The 27,384-nt window shown below is 40.0% G+C and overlaps 2 protein-coding genes and 1 long non-coding RNA gene across 3 annotated transcripts; 2 read left to right on the top strand and 1 right to left on the bottom strand.

The window, feature by feature from the left end:
* Positions 1 to 12,335: 12,335 nt before the first annotated feature.
* On the top strand, positions 12,336 to 14,310 carry LOC135079397 (uncharacterized). Its single transcript, XM_063974054.1, has 2 exons — positions 12,336 to 12,463; positions 12,698 to 14,310. Exons 1-2 carry the CDS (start codon positions 12,409 to 12,411, stop codon positions 14,308 to 14,310), a joined length of 1,668 nt encoding a protein of 555 aa, XP_063830124.1. The 5' UTR covers positions 12,336 to 12,408.
* Positions 14,311 to 17,045: 2,735 nt separating this feature from the next.
* Positions 17,046 to 27,098, bottom strand: LOC135079550 (ubiquitin carboxyl-terminal hydrolase 3-like). Its single transcript, XM_063974202.1, has 10 exons — positions 26,838 to 27,098; positions 26,187 to 26,331; positions 25,769 to 26,108; positions 25,325 to 25,681; positions 20,966 to 21,114; positions 20,047 to 20,152; positions 19,502 to 19,633; positions 18,515 to 18,657; positions 17,914 to 18,060; positions 17,046 to 17,222 (listed from the first exon to the last, which is right to left on the bottom strand). The coding sequence occupies exons 1-10, from the start codon at positions 26,926 to 26,928 to the stop codon at positions 17,060 to 17,062; spliced, it is 1,773 nt and encodes a 590-aa protein (XP_063830272.1). The 5' UTR covers positions 26,929 to 27,098; the 3' UTR covers positions 17,046 to 17,059.
* On the top strand, positions 21,615 to 22,611 carry LOC135079398 (uncharacterized). The gene is made up of 3 exons (XR_010258794.1): positions 21,615 to 21,917; positions 21,997 to 22,165; positions 22,248 to 22,611. It is a non-coding gene; the product is annotated as an uncharacterized LOC135079398 (long non-coding RNA).
* Positions 27,099 to 27,384: the final 286 nt, after the last annotated feature.

The raw sequence follows: 27,384 nt of genomic DNA, 5'->3' as shown, positions 1-27,384 counted from the left end.
GTTGTATTTCAATCTCAGGGCCCTGGTCATTATTTACGACCAAAGTGCTCGAGAAGACGAATCCAACGAACTCAAACTCTATAAGTTTCTGCCGTTTCGGTTAAGAGTTCCTATGGCCACCTCCTGACTTCATCATCAGGACCCTGAACATCATCTAGCACTTAAGTGCTTGAAAAGACAAATCCAACAAACCCAAATTCGATGAGTTTCCACCGTTTCGTTTAGGAGTTCCTATGGCCACCTCCCGAATCCATCATCAGGACCCTGGGCATCATCTAGCACTAAAGTGCTCGAAAAGACAAATCCAACGAACCCAAATTCGATGCGATTGCGCCGTTTCGTTTAAGAGTTCCTATGGTCACCTCTTGACTCCATCATCAACCCAGCTAAATGGTCGGCGGTATAGCCAACAACCTGTTTAGAACTCTTTTAAGGATTTCTCCACAATCACCCCCATTCTCATATTCACATTTCGAGATGAATTAATGTAAGCAAATCGAATCCGCTGGGTGAACTTGATGGGCGAGGTTGAAGATCTCTACTTACACTTGGCCTGCGGATGAATATGGAGAAAACAAAGCTTTAAATATGTCCAATGTCCATGTTGCGCCCTACCCAGTTTCGGTTGGGAGCTCAATTCTCGAGATTGTTGACAAGTATGTCTACCTCGGACAAACGATTCAGCTGGGTAGGTCCAATTTCGAGAAAGAGGTCAATCGTCGAATCCAACTCGGCTGGGCAGCGTTTGGGAAACGACGCAACATCTTTTAGTCCAAAATACCTCAGTGCCTGAAGACTAAGGTCTACAACCAATGTGTGTTACCAGTGATGACTTATGGTTCGGAAACGTGGCCTCTCACTATAGGCCTTATACAGAAGCTCAAATTGGACAGCGTGCTATGGAGAGGGCTATGCTCGGTGTTTCTTTACGAGATCGAATCAGAAATGAGGAGATCCGTAAACGAACTAAAGTCGCTGAAATACTAGCCCGACGGATACAAGCTTAAGTGGCAATGGGCAGGGCACATAGTACGCAGAACTGACGGCCGATGGGGCAGCAAGGTTCTGGAGTGACATGCAATAAATAATTTGAATTTGGAGTGGAGGCCGCGTACCGGAAAACGCAGCGTGGGACATCCACCCACAAGGTGGACCGATAACATCATAAAGGTAGCAGGAAGGCGCTGGACGCAGGTCGCTACCAACCAGGCAACATGAAAAGCATTGGGGGGGCCTATGTTCAGCAGTGGACGTCCTATGGCTGAGATGATGATGATGATGATGACTTACACTTGCAAGGGATATTTGCCGATTTAGCTGCTCTTTAAAACTCAGCGATATGGTGTTTCAGAATCAGCGTCTCGTATAAAACTCACTGGCCGACTAGCGAATTCACTTACGCATGCGGCATAACGCGTTATTGTGCGAAGTGCGGGTGCGTTCAATCAAAACTTCGCTTGTTTTGCATCCATGTTGCATTCAATAGATATTTTGGTTTATGATTTTATGATAAAATTTTTGGGGTAAAATATTCGAAAAAACCGGATTTCAAAGTCAAAATCCGGATTTTTTTATAGCCTCAAAATCCGGATTTTTCAGATATTTTCGAATTTCGAATAATCCGGATTGCAATCTCTAGAAATAACACTACAATGCCTTCAGAAACATTTAAACGGTTTGCCCAAATATTTATAATACCAACTAATATGAAATTACTTAAATATTTATGATACCGTAAGTCGGAGCATGTTTGCATTCCCATCGATGTTATTGTTGGATCCTCGAGAATTCCAGGTAAATCGTATCTCGGAGCGGAGCAATAACAAACGTGCTTTCTGAATACGAGCAAACACGCCAAACAAATGGTAGGCCGGATTTTTTCTTAATTACTTTGTGGGACACGTTTTCCACTCGAACATTACGTAAACAAAGTTCAAGAAACTCCGGTGGACAATATCGGTAGCCAAGCTCATTAATGGATGAAAGTTTGGGCAAATATTTGAGTGTTGGGTTCAAATCGTAATTACGGAATTGTGGGTATGCGGTGGAGCGGGCACAAAGACTGGTAGTTGATATTCAGTTGTTTGCGGAGCGGAGGAGCTCATTAGAAACACATCGCGCGACATGGCACACAAACAGCAGTGAGATGAGACGGCCAAACATCTCGAGCGGTCGATGCGCGCTCGAGAGCTGACGATGCGCATGACCACAACTTACGACATTCAGTGTAGTGGGTTGTGGACAGTACATAGTATGGATGTGTAAGCGAATTATTGGACAAAGATTATGGTTACTTGGACTTCGTGCATGGATCTCATTTTTCGTAAAAATCGTTTATTTTACATAGTTTACTCCGAACTCTACATGAATACATTCTACTCTTTAATTTAGATTTATTTTCATAAATCCAAAATCAAAGACGTAGATAAAGTTCAATGTGGCGTAGATAATATTATTTTGTTTGAACCTCGCTTTTCAATGCCTCTTGATTTTATTTAACATATACTTACAACCTACTTCATTAGTCACATAATTATTACGTTCAGTATTATCACCAAACATGAATATTGCTTCCTTTATTAACTTTTAGATAATAGGCATTACTTAAACCTGTAGATTCTTAACACATGCAAATAGCCTATTTGAAATAGGAACTCTCTGCATCCTCTGATTTATTGCTCGTATCACCCAATACCTGATCAATACCAACGAGGAGCGTAGGACGCGGAGGCGCGGAAGCGTCTCAGATTCCTCTACTCAAACAAAGGCACCACTCGAGAACCGATCTCCGATACTTAATACGCCACTTGAGATAAAAATAATACGAAGGATCTCATTCCAGTCATGCAAGTATACGGTCGAAAGTTACGCAGCTACCGGCTGAGACCTAGTTCATGACATTATATCCTGCTTCTTAATAATATAAACACGAAAGATTGAAATGATAGATAAACATTAAATTGATGAAACTTTAATACATAGAAATTATGTACATACCTTCACTATAACTCAAATATCATAGTTTTTATCTTAATGCCTTATGAAGGAACCTGATATAGCTCTGAATTGTTACTGGTTTCCACCACCTCTGACTGATCGCCTAAATTTTTTGTAGTCATAAATCACAATGAAAAATTCTCATTGGGCCATGTTAACGGTAACAATGACAGTAAACTTTAAACTGTTTACAAAATACTCTGAAATAGTGGACATATATTTACAATATGACCGACGAACTCTGCTTTCATTTAACTTTAACCTCAACGCGTGGTTTGGAACGCATAGCAAACCACTCGACGCCGAGTGTTCAGGCTCGCGGGTTCGATTCTTACTGCGAGCGTATTTGTGTTTGTCCCTTCTTTTGACACATGTTTGCTTTGGCATTCTTTCTCTTGAGAGCTTCGACCTGACCTGTGGAGAGACAACTGGGTTTAATATTTTAAGATCAATGTTAAAACAGCTGAAAAAGTTCTCACAACTTTACTTTGTCTAAATACGGTTGTCAAGAGATTCTTGAATACACTTTGTGTTCGCTTTGTTTTATTTGTGTTCTGTTGAAATACGAGTAACGGAAACTATTGCTAATGTAACAATATTAACAATAAATGTAGGATGTTAATGTAGAGTTATTGCGTAATTCCGTAATTCGAGTTTGTCGCGTAACATGTGACGCTTTCTTCACTCAGCAGCACTTTATTCCACTGTTCTTCTTAGCACTACTTCAAGACAATTTAAATTGAGCGACAAAGGATGTAGGATTAATGCTACAGAAGCTATGAGAATATTGTAGAGAACATTTTCAAGGAGCGCTCAAAAGCAGGATTAAAAAATTCATTAGCTGATTCTACCGATATCATTGGCTGATTCTTGTACTTTCTAACAAGAAGGCCGCATTCATTTGCGAGTACATCTGTATCAGCCGGCAAAGCCCTAAAAAACAAGCGTAATGTATTCCACCCGAGCTCTATGCGCAGCAAACAGGCCGCCCGAGGCGCCGCAGCGCTAACCCAATACGGGGCTTCGGTACGTGCTCTGCCATTACGGAGCCCCCGCGAGATAGCTCACAAATGTAGGTGGTAGTTTGTGCGCACAGAAACTGTGGGCTTTTGACAAAGATCGTGTAGATAGCGGAGGTTTACAGAGGAAAATGCGTATCGCTACGTCTGAAAGTAGTTCTATTATTTTTATTAGCTATGTAAAATTAACATACATTAATAAGTCTAAAGTGGAAATGTGTTATGCACATACTTTTGTGGCAAAACTTTTTTAAATATTAATGGAACTAATACAAATTCAACTAAATAAAAAAAGCTCTAAAAAGCTCCTAGCCTGTTCCTCTTTTCATTACTCTACTTTGGTGAGGAGTCTACTCTACATTCTTTACCATTTGGCATGTACCTACTCGTAAAATACTACCCTTACATTATTATGTATTTGACAGACATGTGGACTGTTAGCTTTCTCGCTTCAAAGTTTCACTATAACTTGTGACCAAGAGCGAGTATCTTACTACATGACTTAGGATTATTCTCACTCATCTTACTCTTTCATACCTACCTTGTGCATGTCATGAGTTTTATCAGCCATACGTACATTACTAAGAAATTATAAAATCATTATTCAAGCAATTTCCACATCGATTTCATCGCAACTATCATTATATTCAGAAACTGCTTGAGCGACATTTCCACTCCGCCCGCTCGTGTTGATTGGCGCGTGTCTTTGTTTTCACAACATGGCGGCCGCAATCTCGACTCTTTATTTACACATTGTTACATAACTAACCGCTGGAGCAGACCCGTGCTGAAGGCAAATTTGTAGGGAGCGCGAGGCCAGTGTAAATCGGTTGTCAGCGTTGTTTTCGAGGGCCATTGTTAATTTGAGTCGATTGAGTTCTTACCGAAAGCGATACCGCAGCATTGTTTGGGCGATTTTACATAACGAGGCGGCAAACGCGGCTTTGTGGCTGGCCCATTGTGGGGGAGTACCCAAACGTTTGAGATGTGGATTGAAAGGCGCCGCGCGATGACGAGGCGCGAGCCAGTTTTTGGAACAAGTTGTAGGTGATGGCTTACACATACTTACTGAAAGACGTTCCTGTTCTAGATACCTACACTGAAAGAAGCATATTTTTGAGCTGAGGTCTATGTAGCAGGTGCAGAAAGTATGCAATGAAATTAGTAAAGAAATGTTAGATAAGACAAAGCATAGTGCACCGGTTCATTATACTCGTACTAAGCATTCTAGTAGTTTATCAGTTTGAGTGGAAAATTGTCGAACAGGATCATGACATAGGTACTCGTAAGTATACTCGTAGATGTTACTAGATGTTATAAGGCAATTGTTAAAATGTCGATGATGATAAATAATATTCTATTTACATAAAATATCGCTTCCTCACATGAATTGCGGCACACACACGCGTTGCGTTAAAACCTCGCCGCTCTTTGATGTGTCCAAATGATTGTTTTATATTTGTAAAGCGGCGGAGCGCCCGCGCCGGCGCATCGTTTCAATTAGTTGCCGCCAACAATGCACGCCGATTTCTATTTGATTGATATCAAAGGAAACTGTATTAATTGATGACAGCTAGTTTTTCTGTTAATCCTTTTTATTGTAGACAAAAGTTTTTGTAATAGCGTTGCCATTGATTTTGAATGTTCTTTTGTTATAAAAATATGCACGTGATATTATTATAATATAAACTGCATCACTTCGTTCGTTCGTTCGTTCGTTTCAGCCAAATGACGTCCACTGCTGGACAAAGGCCTCCTCCAAGGTTTTCCACAATGCACGGTCCTGCGCTGCCCGCATCCAGGCTCTTCCCGCGACCTTTACGAGATCGTCGGTCCACCTAGTAGGAGGCCTGCCCACGCTACGTCTTCCAGCCCGTGGTCGCCACTCGAGAACTTTTCTGCCCCAACGGCCATCGTCTCTACGAGCTATGTGCCCCGCCCACTGCCACTTGGTTTTAGCAATTCTGCGAGCTATGCATATGAGCATCACTTATTACAAAACTATCAAAAATAAGTATTTTCTTGAAGAAAGACATGTGCTACGATGCTACGAAAACTTTGTAGCGTCGTAGTTACGTACATTGATTAAAAGACGCTCTCAAAAATGCTTCAAAAATATGAAGTAGTCTTGTTGGCCCTATTGTTTATTCTATAGTGATATATTCTGACTTGTAATTTAAAATTTTACCCTTAAAGCTTTGTTCTAACAAATATTGAGTATGATAATTTATTCCCCTCAGGTTCTCATACTCTTCTCAGATATGACGGTTAGCAAACTATAAATATCTGTTATCCTTTAGTTAAGGACTTGTAAGAGTAATATCCAAATTGCAGGATTAACCCATAAGCTAAAGCAATTGCTTAGGGCATCACGTCTTAGGGTGCCCCCTTTTAGTGGCCCAAAACGAGACAAAAAAATTTTTAACACATAAAAGTCTCTAGGATACTAGGCAGCCACATACGAGTACGAATAGATGGGTGTGAATTATTTAGGGCATCTAACAGTCTTACCCCGCCTCTAGTAATATCTATTACATCAACAAACTCGATGGGACACGGCTGTTTTTTCTATGGTCCTCCTGACGCAGTAAGTGCGGCGCCGTGCATTAGCGGCTGCAATCAGCGCGGCCTGTAATCTCGCGCCGACCGCGTGTTTCGACTGCGCTCTGACGATGATTTCCTTGGTAGAGTAATATGCTAGACAAAAATTTAATTTACCAATAGCATATTTATTTTTGTATAAGCGCCTGGATAAAGCTCATTTGTGCTACGCATTACATACCTACTGATGTGAATCTTACCTACGCAGCTACGCTTGAGGATGTAAATATCTGTTTACTTAGTTAGAGTAATGTTAAATTTTTTCGTCTTCAGTTTTAGATTTAAATAAAAAAAATGCTACAAGGTTTTCGTAGCTTCGTAGCACATATTTTTACTTTTACCTACTTTATCTTGTGTTCCTGATTAATGTGGTTAGGGTCCTCCTGACTAAGCTTCATCCGGCACCGAACCGACATGTCTCCATAGCCAAGAAATGGTGATTCAATTAACATGTCATAGTATAAAAAAGTTAATCTATTTGACTAGTGTGTTTGGGTTTCATAGTATAGTAGAGTCTAGTCGTTCTAGAGCGACTACCATTATTGTAGTTCGTTCTACAATAACTGTTAAATAGTTCCAGCTTGGCTAGAAGATATTTAATCGTTCCAAAAATTTTGTTCCAGATTTAACACCTTTGTGCTCATTTTGCTCGCATTCATTCAAAAGTAGATTACTTACTTACTTTTGTCACTCGAAAATGCTGTACTCTATTTTTGTATGTCTATAACGTAACAAACTTGTATGTTTGGTATCGTATCAATTAAATGTATTAAAAGCCGACAACAAAACCGGCCAAAGTCCGAGGGTTCAACTCGTAATGCTGACGTGTAAACGCTCCGATAGCATCAAGGCGCGGCGCCGACCTGATGATTTAATTGACACTCATCCCGCAAAAAACAGAACATTTAAACTCGCAGATTTTACAAGCGGTTGATATCTAACGCTCACGAGATTGACATGTTTTCTTTTCCAATGTGTACAAAAAATATTCACACGGTGTGAATCATCATTTTTAGTCGCTATTCTGAAATTGAAAACGGTACGCTACGAAGGGTTGACTTATAACTAAATACCAGATTTGTAACGGAGTTTCATTTCAAACTGCAAAACAAAAACGATAACGATCTAAAATTTTAGATTCGCGTTCACAACATAGCCTACATACGGTCATTCAATTGAGAGCATTATTTCATGTCAATTTATTTTAAAACCGAATCAATTTTGTGTAAAAACGTTGTGATTTCCTTTCACAACCCAAAAACGTAGAAATAAAATTAAAAGTTCACTTCCACATTTGGGTTATTATAGAAAGTGTGAGATTAAATAGTAATTTGTGTGAAAACGTGTGAATTAGCCACCGGCTGAGTAGCGTGGTGTTGGGTAACAGACTCCGGCGGCGTTTCCAAAAACATTTGTTCAACAAAAGTGTCCAATCATCCTTTCCATTTACGCGATAATATTCGGTTGCTCGAAACATTTGGTCAATTATGTTGTAAAAAGTGTTTGTAAGTGGCAGAGTATCACAGGATATGTTTTTAGACCCAATCCTCGGTATGAAGGGTGTAACAGGCTATCATTTTTTCACAAGTACTCTGGCTATGTACTCGTAAAAATATCGTAGAGTATTTGTAGGTGGGTATTTCTTATTAGGTACTATCGATTTTCTTTTAAATTATAACATCATTGAAGGTTTTTTTGTTTATTAAAACTTATAAGCTTTCCGGAACTTATGGAAAAAATGGAAGTTACAGCAAAAAAGAGCTTCTACGAATTTTCTAAATCGATCTTCCTTCCTACCTACATTTTGTCAAAATGGCTAAACCCTCTAACTTTAATCCTAATGGTGATCCTGTATGTGCCACGAACCCGTAATAATATTCAGAAGACTAGAGTCCGAAATAGTTACTTAATCGTGACTTAATTAGTCAACTAAATAAAAATGTTTTAAACACCTGGAAGTTGGAAGTAGAGTGCGGACGGCGGTTTGGCTGTTTACCCGCGACATGCACGAGGCGATACGAATCTTTCACAGTCACACAATCGGGGGAAAATATTGTTTTTAGTAGATTACACGATAAGATAACAAAAAAATTACATTTACATCAACATAAAGCGCTGTATTGTTTATTTAATTTGGCGCACTAACAAAATGACTCTATAACAATAAGTTCGCAAGTTGATGTAACACAAACACAGCTTTTGTTGAAAAATCATCAGCTTTTGACTTTTTACTTTTTAATCAGGTGAGATACAGGCCAAGAGCTTCCTCGTTGTGGATAAAAAAAATCACGATATTGAATTAAGTATGCCCACTTAATACTTAGGCAGGTATACCTATCTTTAAATCTATGTAGAGTCGGTTTTATTATAATGTCCTATCGTTAAAGCAAACAATATGTAAGTTTCAGATCAGATGGAAGTAGGTACAGGAATTGAAACTTATGTAACGTCACATCAGTTTTAATTACTAACGGTTGCTTAATAATTAACACCAAATGCAACTGAGGGCGTTACTTACAAGGCATTAATGCAGGCTTTTCGCATTTAGCGTCCACCGATAGCGGGTCATTAAGTGTATTTGCTTTCTTACTGAATATTTATAGGGTAATTTCACTAAAAGCAAAATTATTATTGAATAGAAATGGGGAAGTAGAGTGAGCGGCCAGGACGCGCTCGTCACTCTATAATTTTAGTACGACGCGTTTTAATTTTTTACTTCATTATAAAAACTTCATGTAAAAGCTTCATAATGTGATGGTGACTAGATACTTATGTATTGGTATTTTTACTTTGTCTAGACCAGCAGAGATTGTTATTACATTAATGTGTCTAATGCATCTCCATAAAAACCTATGAACCTAAGTCTTTCTCTGACCAAACTTGATAGTAAGTAGGTACCCATTGAGTCGAATGCGCATCACTTGTGTACTTATTTACAACTGCAATCGGCCCGCACAATATCTAATCAAAGCTAATGCTTGCCTAGACACCAGTCCGCAATTCAGTCCGATCGGCGCAGTCATCGTCAAATTCACTCGCACGATTGACTCGCTGTAAAAGCAATTTAATTTATACGTACACCGGGCCATGTAAATATTTACAGGCCGCTATTACTCGGCTCATTCACGCTTTACATAATGAGATAATGTCGTGCGAGGAGGTGCAGCTTTAAGTGGCGGCCGCGAGGAACCGCCGCCCCTCTAATTACGCCAGATCCGCCGATAGCGCAAGCTTTTATCTCGGACACTATTCCATTAAGCAAATATACAGCTTCGTAGCCTAATCACATACTACACCGACTTTTTCAACTGGTAAAACCAATTAAAAATATTTTGATAGATAAAAGTAAATTGTAATTACATGTTCTGAGCGCGGCCATTTTGTTTTGAAGTTGGCCTCTCTGGGATTGCTAATGGTTGTTGTCTAACGAGTCCGCTTCCGCGACAAACGCTATCTGCGCTTTTTGTGTGTAATTTATGCGTGACCACCATTGTTGTAGAGGTACACAAACGCAAACACCAATTATGTGCGTTGTTAATTCACGGAAACAAAAACAGCGTTATCTTTGTAATTCATAATTTATCTTAAAAGCATGAGCAAGAGAAAAGCAACTAGCAATTATTCACTCTGTTTTTGTTTCACTGCGGAAATATAATTAGTCATAACTTAAGTGTATTATTAGTTTTAACTTCTATAAGCATCGAGTAGACAAGTTCTACCGGTGTAATATAGGTAGAGCACCTTCCTAAAATGGAAAACTAACAACAAACACTTGCATCACCATAATAAAAGGTAATCATTTTGAATTGATCCATAGCAAACTTGAAACTGAAAAAGTTAAATATTTTCCACTCTCCGATCTTTGCCATTAACGCGACCTACTTAACAATCCGAAATCAATTCACTCCAAACTCAATTGCAGCGATCTAATTACAAACGCAACGTTCAGCCGTGAAAGAAATTACGTAGGTACGAGTATGATCGGAGGCATTAATCGAGCGGGCATACATAATGAAGTGAGCATAAATTAAGTGAAATAGAGAGATGAAACACCGTCGCAAATTCGCAATGGCGCGAATGGAAGCGCTTTGTCGCTAATTTGCGAATTAGTCGCGATGAGTGGACCACTCAGGCGCGGTTGATGTGATTAATTACCTTTGAGGGAGCCGCGGGCGCGTCGCTTGTGAGAGCTGGCTGTGGTACTGATGAGTAGTTGTAAATAAGCCAACAAATGAGTCGTAGGCATCTGTACATACTTACTACATAAGTAGGGCCAAAACAATTACCTGCACAGTTAATAAACATTTCTAAGTACAGTAGAGACCACATCAGCCATCAGCAGACCACATACGTAGATTTAGATGTTGATAGATACTCAAAGAAAGGTTATTTGCGGTACATAAAGTACTTGTAGTCGTACGTTTGGATTTATTACTTACCATAATTGTATCTTACCGTACCATACCACCTTTAGTAACCTTATGGATACAATATATTATTGAGTATTAAGCTTATTATATAGATATTGGCTCAAGCGTTTGATCACCTACTTTTCTAGTTATATTTAAGATTTTTCCACTGAAATACTTTTTAGCTGTACAATTATAACTTTAACACACAAGCAAGATGCTCCACTAAGCAGTAGGTAAGGTAATTATCCTTGCTTTTAACATCTAAGTGGTTAGTCATCTACGTGAAAGTCGTTTGGAACTTTTAAGACAAGGAGGAGTCAAGGACTGTGCAACTTTTGTCTAGAAATATTATGTAACTGTGTCTAATTTTGTATCTCGTATATTTACGTAAGAAATTATAGGATTCCTTTTTACGTTATACCTACTTAATACTTATCAAAATTATTTCAATGAAGGACTTTAATTTGCGATTTTAGTTTACAAAAGTTAGTTATAAGTTTCATCTAAAAATATTTATTTTAATGTGAATAATACATATTAATGGTCAAGGTACCTACTTATGGTCAAGTATTCGTATTTTTAAGCCTCGAGGCCCGACCCAACAAGGGGGTGTTATGATTTTTTATTTCAATAACCCTCCTTCTGGCGCAGTCGAGTAATAAAACAGGGTCTTTTTTTGACACCCTCCCTCCTCTATAAGGCTTCAGCGTAGTATCATAGTAAAGTGAGCTTTGTCCATTATGGCGCGTATATTCGCAACACACTAAGGTAACGTTATTTGGACGCGTCTAATGGAGTAAGTGCTTCCCAAATGGCCCGCGCCGCGCTTTTAATGCAATTTGTCTCCCTTTGTGACGGGATTGACGCAATCAATCCATTTACACTTTGTTTCCAACAGCGCACTACCGCACCAAGACACCTTTTAACAGGCTAAATTGCTTCCGGACCTTTTGAACTATCCGTGCAACGCTTTTGCAGCGTTTAAAAGGGATATTTTATGCACTCGGGCTCCTTTTTTTCGAATGATCACTCTAATGAACTTACTCCATAATTATTATGGTAATAAGCTATGGAATTAGGTAATTAATGTAGAGCCAGTAGAGCTTGTATTAGTTATGCCGATTAAATAACGGATATTTCCAAATTCTTTTTATTTGTTGTTTTTCACACAAACCTTTTTTCTATAGCATTAAAAATTTCATTTCCAGTTGTCACTTGCGACATATTGAGCGATGTCACCGATGTCACGCTCTTGTCGATGTTTCTTGTTTATTTACTTACGGAGCAAGTAATAATTTACAGGAGTACGATTTCAAGTTAATCGATATAAATGAAATTAAATATTACTTTTATTTTGTTAGAGCAAGTTGTACATAAACATGAGGAGGTGGAATACATACCAGAATATGAATCGTAACGGCACAGTGGTTAATCGTAAGGATCTGATTTATTATATTTCTTCTTGTAACTTACACAAGAACATATTTTCTTCTTCACAGGAGTTCACGGACAGTGTGAACATGATATAATTATGATCTACCATATAATCGTTGTTGGTAGTTAGAAGAATTTATTCGGTAATGAAAGTTTAGGAAGGCACTGTAAAGAGAATTATCCCATCTAAGTAGGTACACCTCTCCTTAATGATTATCTAATATTGTTTTTCAGACTTTCCTTCGATTGAAGAACATCCTGACTCACCAGACATTGTTATGGGTCAATTATGGCTGCAAGACGATACAACCCAAGTAGAAATCATCGAACTAGATTCCGACGATGCAGAAGTCACCACCACTGAGAAAGAAGATTATAACTTCGGACAATATTGGCAGTATGTGGACAAAGACCGCTATTCAATGCCACAGCCTGAAATTTACAGGACTAATAAAAAGGCTCGAGAAAAAAGACGCATGATGCAAAATAATAATTTTTCCCACGAAAATTCACCGGAAATCCTCCAAAATGAAATAGCCGAGGTCGTCAATGACATAGTTTACTCTAGTTTTTATGGCTCTACCAACGATGTTTCAGATACTAAACCAAAAAATAATCACCCATCTAACTGTTTTACAATCATAAATAAGCCTTTCAACTCTGATACTTCGTCGGATGAAACTGAATTCATAGATAGAGCAGATAATCCCGACCACATGAACGGCGACATGCCTTATGACAGCGAAATAATAACTTTTGATCAAGACGCAGACTCCAACAAACGCACAATATGGATATACTCGTTTAGAAACAAGCGTATTTTATCGGACAATGATTATGAGCTGGTCAACATTCCCAGTCAAGACAGCACGAGCTCTACTTCATGTTCATTAGAAAACTTTTGCGAGGAACCGAACGTGACCAAGAATACCAGAAGAGTTGCATCGCCCATTCCTGCTACCTACGTGCCGCGGTTAAACTTGTCCATGGCGACAACGCTGCCGACAGTGACTGAAATTACGGAGCCAACTCGAAGCAATGTACCTGACGAATCACCTAAGTCAATCAACGGCCCGGTCTCCAAACCTATAAATAACTGGTTCGATACAAACACTACTACAAACGGTTTTCTAAACCATGTTGATAAACAAGATAAATCGAGTAACACAAATGTTGTGAATTGGATGAGTCTCTCGCCTCGCGAAAGGAGAAGGAGGTCCAGGCATACAAAATTTAGTCCTACATGCCCTTCCAAACTAGAGGCTTTAGTAGAGGTTCCATCGGCCGAACCGAAGTCGAATGATTCTTTGAGTGAAAATTCACATAAGATTCAAATCAAAGCAGAGATAAACGTAGTCGATGAAAAAGCTAAAAATGTGGCAACAGTTTCTTCCAATAGGAACTTACCACCTTCGATAAAAACTGACAAAATAATTGTTAAAGATATGGACGACGAGGGACACGAAGGAGGAGATTTTGATAAGCAATTGTTACAGAAACCTCAGATAGGCATTGACGTCGGTCGGCCGAAACATTCAATAATTACAGACCCCATCGAAAAACTTGACAGTAACAACTGGATTCACGAGGAGAAGCAAAATCAATCATTTACCAGCGAATCTGAAGTACAAGAATTAGAAAACACTTTTATTGAACATGAGGACAGTAAGGAATCTGCAAGTAATAAGCTGTGGGCTCGCAACATGTCCTTGCTGAAGCCCGTTGCATGGGCCGAGTTCTTACCAATAACAGAGAGCGTACCCTCGTTGCACTTAACTATAGATAGCGAATCAGAGAAACAAACTTGGCTTAAACGCTTAGGAAAATGTTTTCGATGTTTTAAATAGTAATAAGGAGTTTGTCATAATAAAAATAAATAAAACAACTTCTTTGATGTTTAAATTAGCGAATTTATTAAATTCAATCACTATCAACTCCCAGTAATTGAAGTACTTACAAATAAACCTGCTATTCAAATTAGGTACTTTGCGAAAAATAGTTCAGAATAAAATCGTTATGTACACAAGTTTTTACTATCACATAATGTTTACACACAAAACTGTCGTAGTCTCGCATCAATGAATGCATCGAAAAGTAAAACAACACAATTTGTTACAGGAATGTAAAATGCAAGTAAGAACTGAACGTCAACCCATGTTAAGCGAGACACTACACTCAAACTTATTGAACTATTGTAAAATGCATCGTAGGTATGCCACTTCGTTTACTAATAAAATGATGAATCATGAATTCCCTAACGTTCTAATAAACATTATAGGCTCAAATTCTTAAAATGTTATGTCAACATCTGTGCAACTGTTTATATTGAGTATTTTGTTACTTACAAATTAACATGATATAAATCTGTATGTGAAGGCGATTGCTAATATTGTTGTACATTATCAACTTATTAAGTAATGTAAATTTCATCCTAACTACAGAACAGAAGAAACGGTTTGAAGCAACTTAAGGCCTTATAAGTCTCTTGTAGTTTCGTCACATCACAAAACATTGTCTTGTAATTAAAATGTAAGTGTTACAGTACATTATAACTTAAGCACTTGTGTGAAAAGACCAGATTCAAGCGCCAAACTAATTTCATATAAGTAGCACTACTAGAAAATCATAGTAAATATAAAATTAAACACACACAACATGAGTCCTGCTCAGAAACCATATACCTAGGAATGCTGTTTAGATTTTTACATAATTATAATTAAATGAAAGTTATTATACGGGAATAAGATTGTTACATGATTTTTAAACAATAAATTCGTCACTGGCCACGATAAACACGAGTACTCCTAAAATTTAAAAAATTAAGCGTAATTATAAACATGATCGTAATTGGAGGTATTAAGGCTTCAGATGAACAAATCTTAGATCAGGTACCTATGAGATATACCGTATCTACTTGTATTGCTTTTCCTCTGGATTACAAACACCTCGATCAAGATACATCCAGCTTTTGACATATAAAGTGCAGCAAGCAACGATTACCATATCCCATTAAATGGTCTAAATCTATTTTTTTTTTCATTTAACAGTCAGTAAATTGTCTGTGTATTATAGTAGGGCCGCAATATAGTCACTAACCTATGTTCTGTCCAGAAGGGCATCGATATGAATCTATGATAAGCTTACAATGACCTCTCTTCACCCCGATAGCATAATCAGTGATATCTTTCAATCCCCATTCAGCAACCGTCGTACATCTAATAAAAAATCGTTGCGTAATTAAAGATATTGTTTAATATAGGCTTTGCGGATTTATATTTCAAGCCATTGTCACTCGTAATCTAATCAATTTTTGGACTAACTGGGTTTACGGTCAACATTCTGTTGACTTATATTTGCCAAAGACGTATGGCGCCGAGGGTTCACTGATTAATGTATACTAAACCATCCAAAATGCCACTTACTTCGTTCCTAGTTCCTATAGGATGAGATATCGATTGAAAACTTCTAATTGATGTTAGTTCAAAATGACTAAAAATGTGGAAATATCAATTTAGACAATCATCTATCAATATCAAATCACCAATATATTTTCCATAAGTGAGACATGAATTCACCAGTAATCGAGTTAAATAAAAATGCCATTAATCCACCCAATCATCATTCGTGTACCTGACTTCCATAGTTCACGTCAATAAACTTAAGAGCTCACGCTCGTGCGCTCTGGCAATTTCCTGGGTTTACAGACAACAACGTCAGAAATGTTATAACTAGAATGCCCTCACGGTTGTGCACTGCGCGACTTTCTGGGTTTTTAGACAACGTCAGAAATGTTACAACTAGAATGCCCTCACCCTCATGCGCTCTAGCGACTTGCTGGGTTTACAGACGTCAGAAATGTTAGACCTAAAATGCCTCACGCTCGAGCGCTCCGGCGTCTTCCTGGGTTTACAAACGTCAGAAATGTTAAAACTAGAATTCCATCACGCTCGTGCACTGCGCAACTTCCTGGGTTTACAAACAACGTCAGAAATGATAGAACTAGAATGCCCTCACCCTCGAGCGCTCCGGCGTCTTCCTGGGTTTACAAATGTCAGAAATGTTAATAAAACTAGAATTCCATCACGCTCGTGCACTGCGCGACTTTCTGGGTTTACAAACAACGTCAGAAATGATAGAACTAGAATGCCCTCACCCTCGTGCGCTCAAGCGACTTGCTGGGTTTACAGACAACGTCAAAAATGATAGACCTAAAATGCCCTCACGGTCGTGCGCTCCGGCGTCTTCCTGGGTTTACAAACGTCAGAAATGTTAAAACTAGAATTCCATCACGCTCGTGCACTGCGCGACTTCCTGGGTTTACAAACAACGTCAGAAATGATAGAACTAGAATGCCCTCACCCTCGTGCGCTCTAGCGACTTTCTGGGTTTACAGACGTCAGAAATGTTAGACCTAAAATGCCCTCACGCTCGTGCGCTCCGGCGTCTTCCTGGGTTTACAAACGTCAGAAATGTTAAAACAAGAATTCCATCACGCTCGTGCACTGCGCGACTTTCTGGGTTTACAGACGTCAGAAATGTTAGACCTAAAATGCCCTCACGCTCGTGCGGTGCGGCGCGCGCCTTGCGACTGGGCCGTCACGAGGCGGCGGGCAGCGCGGGCTCGCGGCGGATGTAGAACAGGATGTAGGGCTTGCAGGCCGCCACCGTGGCCGCGTCGGTGGCGCGCACCGTCTGGTCGTTGAAGTGGAACCACTGCTCGTCGTTGATCGCGAACGCGGTGTAGTGCCCGGACCCGGCTCTGTGGAGGAAAGATGATTGAGATAAGTCATTTGTGATGCGATATGATGATTGTGATGCTTTGCGAGATCGAATCAGAAATGAGGAGATCCGTAAACGAACCAAAGTCGTTGACATAGCCCGACGGATTAGCAAGCTGAAGTGACAATGGGCAGGGCACATAGTACGCAGAACTGACGGCCGATGGGGCAGAAAGGTTCTGGAATGGAGGCCGCGTACCGGAAAACGCAGCGTGAGACGTCCACCTACAAGGTAGACCGACGACATCGTAAAGGTAGCAGGGAAGCGCTGGACGCAGGCCGCTACCAATCGATCAACATGGAAAGCATTGGATGAGGCCTATGTTCAGCAGTGGACGTCCTATGGCTGAAATGATGATGATTTGTGATGCACACGTGAGTGAAATTCCTGTTAAAACCCCATGTAGAGAAGTTAGTTAAATGCCTGTTTTTGAAATGGGTTCCCCACGATACTACAAAACTAGCATCCTCTCGAATTGGCCATCTTATGCCTAAGCCATTGGGCCATTGTCGTCTTAGTCATTGAATTTGAAGGATTCTCAAGTTTAGGAGACAGTCGGAACTAAAGCGATTTGCTAATAGGATAAGACTATATCCGTCTGTATTAAAAATCATCTATGATTTGCCGACCAACGCCTTTCGCAACGGGACCGCACGCTCGTGCATACTGACCCCGAGCCGTGGTGCACGATGACGGCGGCCAGGTCGTAGGCGTGCGAGCCGCGGCCCGAGCGCCGCGTGTCGGGCAGGTTGGCCAGCACGAAGCGCGACATGTCTAAAGAGCGCAGCGGGAACGATATGCTGGTGTCCACTTTGGTTCTGTAACAAATAGTTTGATTAATTAGTGGGAGTCAACAGTCATCACGCACGCACGTACGCTCCCGTACCATGGTACAAGATTGAACTGAAAACGCAGGAAAAAACAATCTTCTTGTATGTGTACCCAATCTTATTTTTAATTTTTGTTATAGCCGCAAGAAAGTCTGCTTTAAAATGAGATACAGCCTGCTAACCGATAGATAGCGGAGATATATTATCAAATTTCAGTTTTTGCTAATAATCGGGGCGTTTGGCGATCGCCATGGCAACCACCGAAAACTTTAGCATGTTTTCGGCGAGGACACGTTTGCTAAATTCAAACGTGACGTTTTCCCATAATTTTTTTTTAGCAGTGATAGCACTTACTGCTAAAAGGACGGCATTTTTCATACTAACAATGCTATTTTCGGCCAAACGCCCCCAATGTCTGCCATAATAACCTTTTCTCTCTCACCTAAAGTAATTGTGCCACCGGAATCGCTTGAGGTGCAGGCACAGCACGTTGGGCAAGCGCCGGATCCAGAACTGCTTCGTGGACTTCTGCTTGCACTTGCAGCTGCTGCAGAAGTAGCGCTCCGTGTCTGCCAGCTCCTCCACCTGGGAAGATAACACAGGGTGTAAAGAATACATTGGCAAATATTGTCGGCCGTTTGGTGTAGTGGTTCAGAGCGGACTACTATGCCGAGAGGTCCCGGGTTCGATTCCCGGCCGGGCAGAAATTGAAATGATGAATTTTAATTTCTGTGACGGGTCTGGGTGTTACTATGTATAATATGTATGTATTTAAAAAAAAAAGTATACAAGTAGTATATCTGTTAAGCTAGCACCCATAACACAAGCATTAAGTTGCTTACTTTGGGGCTAGCTGGCGCTGTGTGAAATTGTCCAAAGATTTATTTATTATTTAAATAGGGCCAGCGCTGACATAGCGTGTTTTCAAGAGACTCCAAGCGTTGTTGAGAGCCGTCGAAAGACTCCATGCGGAGCGTCCACTTCCCAGTAGGCCTAGGATACGCAGCGTTGATCGTGCCATTATATCGATTTTTATCGATAAGTCATACATTTTGATGTCTAAAATCATCGGTAACAATTTATAACGGCGCGCATTCGCCCGGCAGGAAAGGATAACTCATACATCATGTAACGTGGCCATAGTGGTCCAACGGGAACCGTTTCCCGACTTTCAGGGTCGCAGAAAGTTACAACTATAGCTCCGGGAACTTTCTGGGCTTACACAAATGTCAGAAATATTAAAACAAGAATGCCCTCACGTTCGTGGGCTCCGACAACTTCCTGGGTTTACAGTCATGTCAGAAAAACTAAAATGCCCTCACAATCGTGCGGTCCGGCAACTTCTTGCTTTTACAAACAACGTTAACGTTAACAACTAGAATGCCCTCACGCTCGTGCGATCCAGTGCGGAAGCGACGGGTTCACTGACCTGCACGAAGCTGGAGAGACAGTCGTGGAGCGCCACGGGCGCGTCGTGGCGGCCCGCGTCCGGTAGTTCCAACGATAGATCCAGGAACGGGTCGAACTTCTTGCTCTCCGTACCGCACGCCAGACAGCGCACCTGTATTACACAAGCATTGATTGATACATTCATATTCGTACATGAACAGGCACTCAAATATGCAACTACATGTAAGAATAGATTCGAGCGATACTCTAAACATTGAGGGCTTATTACAAAAAGTTAAACACGCGTTGAACCAATGTCATTTCAAACCAATGTTTTTTGTGGTAAGGCTCTGAAATTGTAACCAACTACGCGCTTGAAATTATGCTTTCGTTTATATTTAATTTCGAGCATAATTTTTAAGACACGAGATCCCTCTGTTGGAAACCAAAGCTATGCTGGGAGAGAAAGAGAAAGAAAATGGGTGGATGAAAAAGCAGAAGATTCATAGTTTATGACATTCCTTGATGGAAGTTTATGTTCAGCAGTGGACTTGCACTGGTTGAAATGCAATATTATGTGTATACCTCGCTCTGCAGCGTGCCGCCGAACACAGCGGTAACGATGGAGGCGGCGGGCGCGCGCGGCGCCTCGCGCTCCGGCGGCAGCAGTTGCAGTAGTTCTGTGTGCAGCCTGTGGGACAAGTAAGCTGTGAGATATTCCCTCAGTTGACAGTATTTTTTTGCAATGGGGACTATGACGTCATCAGGACGCAAACTCAATTAACTGACAATTTATTGATTTAAAAGCTGATAAAACTTTTTAGGTCATACCACAGAATAATAATAAGTACCTACTACGTACAGAAGTTTTACTTCGCGAAGGTATTTAAAAAAATATATGCTCAATGTCATTAACTATATGGTGTAATTTAGCTTGTCTCAAGAGTCAAGCACTATTTTGTTCAGTGATCGGTACTGCGCCGAAGCAATAGTGAATACATAAATGATGTGACGTGAGGTGCGAAACTGCTGAAAATGGCGGAGGAAATACATGATTTAGCATGAATTATCATGAATAATATTAACTACTTATTTACCTCTCGGTGTCTTCAGGCAACTTAAAAAAGTACATTCTGTGTTTTTATTATTATTTAGGCAGTTGAATACTGCACAGTATTTAGTACACCATTTTCTTTATTTTTTCCATCATACACAAGATTACGCGTGCGTGAGTCAATGTTTGCTCGTATGTGAGGCCTCGTCGAATAGTAATCCTGTAGGGGGCCATCGTGCGTGTTTTGTTTTCGATGTGAACTCGCGGAGATGAACAGGCCTGGTCATGCTTTTAAAGATGTGTAGGCTGGTATCAACCACCAGTTCTAAGCCCCTTAAAGTAAGGGCCCATGTACACAAGTTTTTAAAGATGGGACGTCAACACGCACGATCGTGCGTGAGATAATTACCGCCGGCGTTTAGGTTTATAACGTAGCGTCAGTCAACCAACCTGTCCAGCATATAGCGCAGGAACTCGTGCGCGTCCTGCTGCTGGTAGCCGCGGAAGCGCGGGACCACCTTCCAGATGACGAGGAACAGGCACTCGGGCGAGATGGCCGCCTTCGAGCCGCAGCCGCCGGTGTTTAGGTTTATCAGCACCTGCAATGTTTGCCTCTTGTTTAGGCTCTTGACTTGGCGCAGAAAGAAAGAAAGAAAGAAAGAAAGAAAGAAAGAAAATCTTTATTTGACAACAACAATAGTAGAAAATAGATACATTCATTTTAGAACACAAACATCAAAAAGGAGAAAGAAAAAAGGAAAAAATAATAATAAAGTTGTCAAAAAGGCCACCCACTCAGTAACGTCTTGGCCCGTTGACCAAGACACTGATTTTCAGTGGGCGCCTTTTTGTACGTAGGGGCATTCAATTATACAAAATAAACAACAAAAAAAAAAATTGCATTAAATAATTATAAATTAAAATTAGTCAAAATAAAAGAAATAAAAAAAAAATAAAAAATAAAAAAAAATATAAAAAATTGGATTGAAAAAAAATAATTACATAATAAAACTAATAAAAATAACAATCATCATCAACACAAAAATAAAAAAAAAAAATAAAGAAAAATAAAATACAATTTACAATAAAATATGACACATTGAGACACGATAAAAATGAAATTAAATAATAATATGAAAAATAAATTAAATGTCAATACAAAAGAATCTATGGTCAGATGTGCGCGGCCAAAGTGACGAGTCGACGGGCCGTGACTGCTATAAAGGAGAAAAAAGGGAAAATGACACTTCTGCCGCCACGTCAAATCAGCCACGCAGCATCCAAATGTCATTACAGTCACAATTTGCAATAATTAAAATAAATATCAGGATTCTATGATTAGTTTAAATAAATAAATGGATTAAATCATCGAGATTTCACACTCGGAGTCGTGAACGTGATGGTAAGTGGCCTCTTGGTTGCTAAGTTAACAATCCCTTACGCACGATATAATTTTTATAATTTTTAAAACCTATTTGCAGGGTACTCATCAAGGGAAAAAATACAATCGCGAAACCATGGCATCCGAGCATCCCCAGAGCACGACTCAAAAAAGCTTAAAGAAAAAAGGGAAGGGAACCACGAAGAGCAACGTTATCAATGACGGAACGGCACGCCAATATCCGCATGCACGGCGTGCGTACTCAGATGGTAATGTCTATCAATAGGATTGATTTTGCCTAGACAGTAAGTCTTTTTTTAACTGTATTTTGAACGAGTGCTTTACTTTCAGAGCACGCAACGGCGGGGGCAGGTCGTTCCAACATCGAGACGCTGCAAATCTAAACGAGCCTCGAAATGCCGATGTGCGATGCCTCGGTGTAAGGAAGACGTGAGTAATCACTCTTCTTTCATGCTCATTTCTACTAGGGGCCTGGGCTAGCTTGTCCAAGAGATATTTTGGCCGCCCTGTGCTGATAACTCCAAACAACATTGTCGCTAGGTGCAGCCTTCTACGGGCCTCCATCTTCATCAGATTGGCAGTAATGAGGAAAGGTGTAACATGAGATCGTGGTGGGATATGGAAGCAGAAGCGGGCACATGCATTTTGTACTCGTTGCAATAATTTAGCAGAACTTGCCAACAAACACGGCCCATAGACAGTATCGCAATAGTTCCACTTGGACAAGATAAGTGCCTCACAAAGATTTATCCTAAGTCTTTCACATAAATAGGGTCTTATTCTGTACAGGAGCTTTAATCTGTAGAAACAATTCCTTGCACACTCAGTTATGTGTTTTTCAAATTTGAGATGACTGTCAAGCACCAAACCTAAGTTCCTTGCATCCTCAACCCTCTCTATTGACTCCCCATTTAATGTAATACTTAGACTGTTGATCTTAGCTATACTTTTAGGTGTCCCTATTAGCATAAGCTTAGACTTTTTTGGGTTTAAGGTGAGGCAGTTTTCGGAGCACCAGGTGGATACGCTTAGTAAGTCCTTGTTTATCATGGCCGCAGCTCCGCCCTGGTCACGAGGCGCAAATGATAGGTACAGCTGTAAGTCATCCGCGTACATATGATAACGACAGTGTGCAATATGTCCCACAATATCAGCACTGTACAGAATGTAAAGAATCGGCCCCAAAATTGAGCCCTGTGGGACCCCGCGATTCACCGGCAGAGAGTTCGAACGAAGCTTTTTCCCATTGCTCAACCTCAGCTCCACATATTGACTCCGTCCATGTAGATAACTGTGGAACCAATTGATAGCTCTATGATCAAGACCATAATATCTGAGTTTCGACAGCAGCAGCGACGTGTTAATTGAGTCGAATGCTCTTGAAAAGTCAAGAAGCACCAACGCTGATACCATCCCACTGTCCTGAGCCGCGAGAAGGTTATCCACAACATCCGCCAGAGCAGTTGCAGTGCTATGCCCCCTTCGAAAACCCGACTGGAAATCTGGAAGTATACCATGCCTCTCCAAATAAGAAGTTAATTGCTTGCATACAACCTTCTCCAATACCTTGGAGAGACATGGAAGGACACTAACAGGACGAAGATCCTGGGCTGATGTCGGTTGATTGGTTTTAGGCAAAGGTGTCACTGCTGCCACTTTCCAATCATCAGGAAACACTCCTTGCTGTAGTGAGCAATTAATAATAGTGGTTAAGGTCTCGAGCGAGTGCGGTAGGGTGAGCAGCAAGACATCCAGTGCCAAGCCATCACATCCCTGCGCATTAGATTTCAGTCCTCTAATAACCTCCATTATCTCCTCGCTAGTCACCGTTTTGAGAGTAAAAGTAACAGAATCATCATACCTGTTATGCTCATAAAAAGACAAATCCGAAATTGACACCCCATTCAAACCTGGTATGCGCAGAGGTCAGATTACAAAGTTAAGAATAAAAAAATCTTTATTCAGCATAACATGTGACGGACAAAAGTACATAATTATCTTTAAAATATGCTGAACAGTGAACAGGTGCTCAACAAACGTCATGTCGAGAAGCTGGTTTTCAGCGGGAAGCAACGCGTGATGAGGATTGCGCGCCCCCTTGGTCGAGACGGTTTGTTATCAGACAGATTTATAGGCAAGTTACGTAGTCATTGCCAGATCTATGCTTCCATATTAAAAAACATAAATGCAAAGCCCTCTGAATAATCGGAAACTCGGAAACGCCCAAGCGCGTTCTAAAACGCTTATCCAGCTAAACTAATTTTAGTTGTGTAACTTAGGCTGTACACTAAAACTTTTGCGGGTGCGTAAAGCAACCCGTCTCACGCGACCGCGCCACATTGCGATACTTATACTATTTTTCGATACACGCATTCCGCGCGTATTAGCGTAGGCCCTTATGTAGTTGCAATAATATTTGTTATTCGATCTTGAAATAATTACTTGGCATTTAACCTTTAGGGAAAAACCAACAAGGATGAATAGGGTGCGTAAGTTTTTATCAAGATCTAGGTAGATAGCACAGCTCTTTTAAATTAGTTTGCCTTATACCACAAATCTTATAAGGCCGTTTGTAGACATCCGTTTTTTCACCGGACGACGGACCGTCAAAAAACGGATATCCATTGTTTGCTGAACATCCGTTTTTTTGACCGGACAACGGCCCGATTTTTTCACCGGATTTAGCGGTGGCGTATGTACATGCATCGGACATAGGTCCGGCGAGAAAATTGACAGCAAACAAAGGATATCCGTTTTTTGACGGTCCTTCGTCCGGTGAAAAAATGGATGTCTACAAACGGCCTAAGACACTGAAAACAGTTTGGATATATTATTTAGTTCCATCTGCCTCCCCTATTACACCACAATCCACACGCGAGTAATAGAGACAGGTAGGTCAGATAAATCGAAAACGCTTTGTGAAATAACATGCTGTTGATTGAATTAATGACTATGTGATTCATACATGTCACAATTCATATTTTCCTGTTACTACATAAGAAAGCTGTGAACTTTGCACTGTTTGGTTTTATCATATAGCAAACAGACTAGCTGATAATTTGTATCTGAATTATTCATCACTTAAATGGAATTGAAAAACGTTTTGTGTGAGTAAGACTCAGAACTTTGATTTTATAAAATGTTTTTTATGGAATCTATTAGCCAATGTTTTTCAATTTCCATAAAGTAGTAGATGAGAAACATTAATAGTTTCAATTAGATACACTCATGTAAGCCAAGACTGACCATCATAATTTAGTACAACCAATTCCTTTGCTGTAACTGTGCTAAACAGCAGTGTCAAAAGAGTTACCAACAAAGTTCTTTTTCTTACAGGATGTGTTTATAACTCAAGGTTATATTTATAGCAGTCATCACATTATAAATAAAATGTATGAGTTATTTACCTTTCGAAGCTCCTCAGCCATAACAACATCGTGCATCTCTTGTCGCGTGTAACTCCTAGAATGGTACACTTTACGGCCATTCGTCTTCACCTCAAGTGATGGCAACTGACTAAAATAGCAACTAAATTCCTGTATATTGTTCAAACTCTGCAAAACTGCATTCATAAAACAAGTATTGCCTAAATTTTTTAATCCTACAATTTTCTTTTCCCTCTGGCTCTTGCCGTTGCAGGGGGTTATTTTCTTTTCCTTGGTTCTGGATGGCTGGCTGGAGTTATTCTCGGCAGAACTACTATCCTCTGAATGAGATCTTTTGCGTGATCGGGGTCGTAAACTTCTAACTGGCTCGTCTACATTCTGAAATTTAAAAAAAAAAAACTTTACATAACCACCAGTCATATCATCACAATGATCTAGAGATTGTCATATTTTATATCGGCATACCTTAGTGCTTTTTGATGGCTTACTTTCACTGGTTTCTGCATTAACATTAAGATTACCAGATGCTTCACTACACGGGCTGCCAGAGGCCACATCTGCGTTTGACAATTCCTCCTGAATGCTGCTTGGGGACTGATCAGGCTTTTCATTACAGTTTTCAGACGTATTCAAAGTCAATGAAGCATTTCCATCTTTCGTGACCTCTTTACTGTTTCCATTTACTGCTTCAACAATATCATTTGTATTTTCATCATTTGCATTTCCAGATTGCATCAAATGTTGTCTTATTTTATCTATTGTTTTATTTTCCGTGTCGTTGGAAACATAGTCATCACATTTGTAGCTGTAAATACAAATAATTAATATAAAAATCTTATTAGATTTTTTTAAAGCAAATTCAAATTAGGTGTTTTGTTATTACCAATACACTGAATAGACATCACAACTGAGACACATCTGGTGGTCTTGGGACTCGGCATGTAGCTTTGCATGGCCGTTGACGTAGCGACCACAATTCACCACTCCACATTGCAGACATAGCCAGTTCTGATCTTTCACACCACATTCTGTAAAGGTAGAATAATGATAGGAGATAAGAGTAAACAAACACACTTATAAAAATGTTTTGAATATATTTGTGCTCTGTTTGCAGAAGCTGATATACATAAATTGGGGGAATATGATTAGACATTCACTAAAGGAACTGCGTAAATGTCTCAAGCATGACGCCGGCGGCGAGGCGCGCCCCATCCGCTTGCGACGCCGACCATCATAAATTTTGTTCTAGGGGAAATACTTCATCCAGTGGCCAGTAGTCTAAAATAGCTAGCCATTGTCATGTGCTTTTAATATTATCGCAACGCGTCAGAAATGCGAAACGCAACATCAGTCACGGTCATCCATGCTGACTCCCCCCTCCCGCACCCTCCGAACAGCTGATTATTGGAGTTCACTGTATTGATTTTTCGAAACTAACCTCCCAAGGAAATAACGACATAGCGTCTAACAGAATTCCTTTGATCCGTGAACACCTGGCACATCTGAGTACTTTTACAAACGAAGCTATAATTACCTGAACAACTGAAGTTCTTTGTGATCGCGGTGTCCTCAACAATGAGATCGCTATCCACCTTGACGTTATCTAATAAATGTGAACATTCCATTCTTCATAATAAGAATTTGTTGATGCTAATAAAAAAGTTATTACTTAATTCATTAAAACTCTGAATTGTTAAAAATATTACACAGCACAGTTAGCTCAAGGTGCTTGCCTTCCTGAACAAGCCCAAAAAATCAAAGCGACACCGACATTTATTTTTCACAAGAGTGAGCGAGACAGCCATAACCACTAACAAACAATTTATACGTTCGGATACACATACCTACTGAGCATTTTACTATTTTAGTTTAATCAAATCATAATAATCTTCTTTTATTATTATGCACTTTTTCTATATTGGATTAATTTGTATGTGCTACACTAATACAACGGCATCATTATCAATCTTACTATTCTCTGTCCACACTAGTTTGAAATCTTATGTAGTTGTTGCTTATTTAGCACCATCTAGCGTGAATCATTGGAAATACCTACAAAATAATCGGGGAGATGCGAGATG

The sequence above is a fragment of the Ostrinia nubilalis genome, chromosome 16, assembly GCF_963855985.1.
Source record: "Ostrinia nubilalis chromosome 16, ilOstNubi1.1, whole genome shotgun sequence".
In the NCBI taxonomy this organism is placed as follows: Eukaryota; Metazoa; Arthropoda; class Insecta; order Lepidoptera; family Crambidae; genus Ostrinia; species Ostrinia nubilalis.
Note: the sequence above shows the minus strand (reverse complement) of the source record. Positions and strands in the feature narration are given on the sequence as shown.